The sequence below is a fragment of the Mastomys coucha genome, unplaced genomic scaffold (genome assembly GCF_008632895.1).
Source record: "Mastomys coucha isolate ucsf_1 unplaced genomic scaffold, UCSF_Mcou_1 pScaffold18, whole genome shotgun sequence".
Taxonomy (NCBI): Eukaryota; Metazoa; Chordata; class Mammalia; order Rodentia; family Muridae; genus Mastomys; species Mastomys coucha.
This window is the reverse complement of record NW_022196900.1, coordinates 55,321,401-55,328,243: the sequence shown is the minus strand read 5'-3', so window position 1 is coordinate 55,328,243 and position 6,843 is coordinate 55,321,401. Positions and strand designations below refer to the sequence as shown.

Here is a 6,843-nt window from a genome sequence, read left to right as displayed (position 1 = left end):
AAAAAAAGGTCCTCAAAGGACAGCCCAGAGCAGTGAGAAACAGCCTTCTCCTCTAGAATGATACATTAATCTTTATCAATTGTTTGGCTTAAATGTATCTTTATAAACAAGCAGGGAGTCATGAGGTAGTAAACTGTTCTTGTTCCCTAGGTGAAAGGATGCCTTGGTGCCATATATGCCTGATCTATCACCTTTACATAAGTTTTCCAGCTGTTACTAAATTCACATTGTAATGAAGAGGACTTTGGTCACTACTCACATTTGATGAAGAACTTGTGCCATGGTCACTCCATTAGTCAGCTGTTTGACATCTTGACAGGGTGAGGCAGTCTTGAATGTCTGCAGCTAAAATGACACAAAACATATATCACCTTACTGTTGTGCTATTCTTACAATACAGAATAGAAAGCAATTAAAATTGGGTTTATTTTGTTTAAATATAGATGCAAAACTATTTTTCTAAGACTGTAAATTTTGTATAGAAATAAACACATTATTACATAAAATCAAGCCTAACACAGTAAAACATAATGATGCTAATGGAAATTATTCAGCATTTCTAAATAATACAAACTCAGACATATCTACTGTAAGGAGAACATCAGAGAAAGAACTTTGAGATAACTGAACATATAAAAGTTAAAATTTCACTGAAGTTACTTGATCAGAAAATAAAAGCTAGAAGTGCTAGCTCTAAAACTACATATACCTTATGAATGAGCGTCAAAGGAAACAGGAACAAGCCAGCAACTAGTTACAGAGAACAGACAGTTGAGCTGCTTCAATCTAGGATGGCTTCAGCTATTGCTAACATTTCAAATCTTGACTATAAAGGTGTTCATGCGGCTGGCAAGATAGCTCAGTGGGTAAAGGTTCTTGCTGCTAAATATGGTGGCCTGTGTTCAATCTCTAGAACCCACACAGAAGGAGAGAACCAACTTCTGCAAGTTGTTTTCTGACATCCAAACTCCAGCCATATCACAAGTGCAAATAATTATATAAACATAATCAACAAGTAAGAAAATTAAGCCAGCTGCAGGGTGTGCTCTGACCCCAGGACTCAAGAGGGACAGCTGATCCACAGCCCTCTGCACATGGATCTTACCAGAGAGCAGCTGATCTCCCAGAAGTGCTGACACAGACTTACAGACCCACAGGAGGAACAAGCTCCAGTCAGAGACAGCAAGAACATCTAACACCAGAGATCAACAGATGGTGAAAGGCAAACATAAGAACCTTACCAACAGAAACCAAGACTACTTGGCATCATCAGAACCTAGTACTGCGCTCACAGCAAGTCCTGGATACCTCAAAACATAAGAAAAGCAAGATATGGATCTAAAATCATACCTCATGGTGGTGATGGAGGAATTTAAGGACATAAATAACTCCCTTAAAGAAATACAGGAGAACACAGGCAAACAGGTACAAGCCCTCAAAGAGGAAACACATAAAACGCTTTAAGAATTATAGGAGAACACAAATAAACAGGTGAAGGAACTGAAAAAAACCATCCAGGACCTAAAAATGGAAGTAATAACAATTAAGAAATCACAAAGAGACACAGCTCTGGAGATAGAAAACCTAGAAAAGAAGTCAGGAACCATAGATGCAAGCATCACCAACAGAATACAAGAGATAGAAGAGAGAATTTCAGGGGCAAAAGATACCATAGAAAACATTGACACAGCAGTCAAAGAAAATGCAAAATGCAAAAAGTTCCTAACCCAAAACACCAGGAAATCTAGGACACAATGAGAAGACCAAACCTAAGGGTAATAATAGGTATAGAAGAGAGTGAAGACCTCCAACTTAAAGGGCCAGTAAATATCTCCAACAAAATTGTAGAAGAAAACTTCCCTTACCTTAAAAAAAAAAAAAAAAAGAGATGGCCATGAACATACAAGAAGCCTACAGAACTCCAAATAGACTGGACCAGAAAAGAAATTCCTCCCGCCACATAATAGTCAAAACAGCAAATGCACAAAACAAAGAAAGAATATTAAAAGCAGTAAGGGAAAAAAGGTCAAGTAACATATAAAGGCAGACCTATCAGAATTACACCAAACTTCTTGTCAGAAGATCCTGGGTTGATTTCACTCTGACCCTAAGAGAACACAAATGCCAGCCCAGGCTACTATACCCAGCAAAACTCTCAATCACCATAGATGGAGAAACCAAAGTATTCCATGACAAAACCAAGTTTACATAATATATTTCCACAAATCCAGCCCTTCAAAGGATAATAAATGGAAAACTCCAATACAAGGAGGGAAACTACATCCTAGAAAAAGCAAGAAAGAAATCTTCCAGTAAACTAAAAGAAGATAGCAACATGAACAGAATTCAAACTCTTAACAACAAAAATAAGAGGAAGCAACAATTACTTTCCCTTAATATCTACTAATATCAATGGGCTCAATTCCCCAATAAAAAGATATAGGCTATCAGACTAGGTACAGAAACAGGACCCAACATTTTGTTGCATACAAGAAACCCACCTCAGTGACAAAGACAGACACTACCTTAGAATAAAAGGCTGGAAAACAATTTTCCAAGCCAATGGCCCCAAGAAAAAAGCTGGAGTAGCCAATCTAATATTGAATAAAATCGACTTTCACCCTAAAGTGATAAAAAAAGATAAGGAGGGACACTTCATATTCATCAAAGGTATGATCTACCAAGATGAAACCTCAATTCTGAACCTCTTTGCTCCTAATGCAAGGGCATCTACATTCATAAAAAAAGACTTTACTAAAGCTCAAAGCACACATTGCACCGCACATAAATAGTGGGAGATTTCAACACCCCACTCTCTGCAATGGAAAGATCATAGACACAGAAACTAAACAAAGACACAGTGAGACTAACAGAAGTTATGAAACATGGATTTAAAAGAGATCTACAGAACTTTTTATCCTAAAATAAAAGAATATACCTTCTTTTCAGCACCTCATGGTACCTTCTCCAAAATTGATCATATAATCAGTCACAAATCAGGCCTCAGCAGATACAAGAAGATTGAAATAATTCCTTGCATCCTATCAGATCACCATGGACTAAGGCTGTTCATTGCATCCTATCAGATCACCATGGACTAAGGCTGTTCCTCAATAACAACATAAACAATAGAAAGTCCATATACACGTGGAAGCCTAACAACACTCAACTGGATGACAACTTGGTCAAGGAAGAAATAAAGAAAGAAATTAAAGACTTTCTAGAGTTTAATGAAAATGAAGCCACAACATACCCAAACTTATGAGACACAATGAAAGCAGTCCTAAGAGGAAAACTCATAGCTTTAAGATCTTCCAAAAAGAAACTAACTAGAGAGAGCATATACCAGCAATTTGATAGCACATCTGAAAGCTCTAGAACAAAAAGAAGCAAATTCATGCAAGAGGAGTAGACAGCAGGAAATAATCAAACTCAGGGGTGAAATCAACCAAATGGAAACAAAAAGAACTATACAAAGAATCAAATCAACCAAACCAGGAGCTGGATATTTGAGAATATAAACAAAATAGATAAACCCTTAGCCAGACTAACTAGAAGGCACAGAGACAGTATTCTAATTAGCAAGATCAGAAATAAAAAGGGGGACATAACAATACAAACTGAGGAAATCCAAAAAATCATGAGATCCTACTACAAAGGCCTATATTCAACAAGAATAGAAAACCTGGATGAAATGGACAATTTTCTAGACAGAAACCAGGTACCAAAGTTAAGTCAAGATCAGATGAATAATCTAAACAGTCCCATGTCTGCTAATGAAATAGAAACAGTAATTAATAGACTCCCAGCCAAAATAAGCCCAGGGCCAGATGGATTTAGTGCAGAGTTTTACCAGACATTCAAAAAAGACCTAAAACCAATACTCCTCAAACTATTCCACAAAATAGAAACAGAAGATACTCTACCCAATTCATTCTTTGAAGCCACAATTACTCTGATCCTTAAACCACACAAAGACCTAACAAAGAAAGAAAACTACAGACCAATTTCCCTTATGAATATTGATGCAAAAATACTCAATAAAATTCTTGCAAACCGAATCCAAGAACACATCAAAACAATCATCCATCATGATCAAGTAGGCTTCATTCCAGGGATCCAGGGATGGTTCAATATACAGAAATTCATCAACGTAATTCACTATATAAACAAACTCAAAGGAAAAAAACCATATGATCATCTCATGAGATGCTGAGAAAGCATTTGACAAAATCCAACACATCTTCATGATGAAAGGCTTAGAAAGATCAGGCATTCAAGGCCCATACCTAAACATAGTAAAAGAAATATACAGCAAACCAGGAGCAAACCAGTAGCCAACATCAAACTAAATGGAGAGAAACTTGAAGCAATCCCACTAAAATCAGGGACTAGACAAGGCTGCCCACCCTCTCACTACCTATTCAATATTGTACTTGAAGTCCTAGCCAGAGCAATTAGACAACAAAAAGTAGATCAAAGGAATACAAATTGGAAAGGAAGAAGTCAAACTATCACTATTTGCTGATGATATGATAGTATACTTAAGTGACCCCAAAAATCCCACCAGAGAGCTCCTGAACCTGACAAACAACTTCAGCCAAGTAGCTGGATATAAAATTAACTCAAGCAAATCAGAGGCCTTCTTCTACACAAAGGATAAACAGGGTGAGAAAGAAATTAGAGAAATAACACCCTTCACAATAGTCATAAATAATATAAAATAACTTAGTTATTTTATCTGTATGACAAGAACTTCAAGTTTCTGAAGAAGGAAATCGAAGATGATCTCAGAAGATGGAAAGATCTCCCAGGCACATGGATTGGCAGGACTAATATAGTAAAAATGGCCCTCTTGCCAAAAACAATCTACAGATTCAATGCACTCCCCATCAAAATTCCAACTAAATTCTTCACAGACTTAGAAAGAGCAATTTGCAAATTCATCTGGAACAACAAAAAACCCAGGATAGCCAAAACTATTCTCAACAATAAAGGAACCTCTGGTGGAATCACAATCCCGGACATTAAGCTATACTATAGAGCAATTGTGATAAAAACTGCATGGTATTGGTACAGTGACAGGCAGGTAGATCCATGGAACAGAATTGAAGACCCAGAAATGAACCCACACACCTATGGTTACTTGATCTTTGACAAACGAGCTAAAACCATACAGTGGAAAAAAGACAGCATTTTCAACAGATGGTGCTGGCTCAACTGGCAGTTAGCATGTAGAAAAATGCAAATCGATCCATTTCTATCTCCTTGTACAAAGCTCAAGTCCAAGTGGATCAGGGACCTCCACATAGAAGCAGATACACTGAAACTAATAGAAAAGAAAGTGGGAAGAGCCTCGAGCACATAGGCACAGGGGAAAATTTCCTGAACAGAACACCAATAGCTTATGCTCTAAGATCAAGAATTGACAAATGGGACCTCATAAAATTGCAAAAGACACTGTCAATAGGACAAAACAGCAACCAAAAAATTGGGAAAAGATCTTTACCAATCCTATATCTGATAGAGGGCTAATATCCAATATATACAAAGAACTCAAGAAATTAGACTCCAGAGAAACAAATAACCCTATTAAAAAATGGGGTACAGAGCTAAACAAAGAATTCTTAACTGAGGAATACTGAATGGCTGAGAAGCACCTAAAGAAATGATCAACATCCTTAATCATCAGGGAAATGCAAATCAAAACAACCCTGAGATTCCACCTCACACCAGTCAGAATGGCTAAGATCAAAAACTCAGGTGACAGCAGATGCTGTCGAGAAAGAGGAACACTCCTTCATTGCTGGTGGGACTGCAAGCTGGTACAACCACTCTGGAAATTAGTTTGGTGATTCTTCTGGAAATTGGACATAGTACTACCAGAGGACCCAGCAATACCACTCCCGGGCATATACCCAGAAGATGTTTCAACATGTAAGTAGGACTCATGCTCCACTATGTTCATAGCAGCCTTATTTATAATATCCGGAAACTGCAAACAACTCAGATATCCCTCAACAGAGGAATGGATACAGAAAATGTGGTACATCTACACAATGGAGTACTACTCAGCTATTAAAAACAATGAATTTATGAAATTAATGGGGAAATTAATGGATCTGGAGAATATCATCCTGAGTGAGCTAACCCAATCACAAAAGAACACACATGGTATGCATTCTCTGATAAGTGGATATTAGCCCAGAAGATCGGAACCCAAAATACAAAGCACAAGAAACTCAAGAAGAAGGAAGACCAAAGTGTGGATACTTTGTTCTTTCTTAAAAGGGGGAACAAAATACCCATGGAAGGAGTTGTAGAGACTAACTATGAAGCAGAGACTAAAGGAAGGACAATTCAGAAACTGTTCCACCCGGGAATCCTTCCCATATTCAATTATTAAATCTAGACACCACTGTGGATGACAGCAAGTGCTGATGACAGGAGTCTGATATAGCTGTCTCCTGAGAGGCTTTAACAGTACCCAACTAATACAGAAGCAGAGGCTCACAGCCAACCATTGGACTGAGCACAGGGTCCCCAATGAAGGAGCTAGAGAAAGGACCCAAGGAGCTGAAGGGTTTGCAGCCCCTTGGGATGAACAACAATATGAACTAACTAGTACCCTCAGAGCTCCCAGGGACTAAAACACCAACCAAAGAGTAGACACAGTGGGACTAATGACTCCAGGAACATATGTATAGCAGAGGATGGCCAAGTTGGTCATCAATGAGAGGAGAAGCTCTTGGCCCTGTGAAGGTTCTATGCCCCATTGTAGGGGAATGCCAGGGCCAGTAAGCAGGAGGGAGTGGGATGGTGAGGGGGGATGGGGGGGGAATG

General features: G+C 38.3%; 1 protein-coding gene across 3 annotated transcripts in view; it reads right to left on the bottom strand.

Moving 5' to 3' along the window:
- Hook1 (hook microtubule tethering protein 1) overlaps positions 1-6,843 on the bottom strand; it is a 62,328-nt gene that overhangs the window by 46,361 nt on the left and 9,124 nt on the right. For all 3 annotated transcript variants that reach the window (XM_031377877.1, XM_031377878.1, XM_031377879.1), the window contains exon 2: positions 260-345. In XM_031377877.1, coding sequence (XP_031233737.1) covers positions 260-345 — 86 coding nt within the window. The remainder of the gene's footprint in view (positions 1-259; positions 346-6,843) is intronic.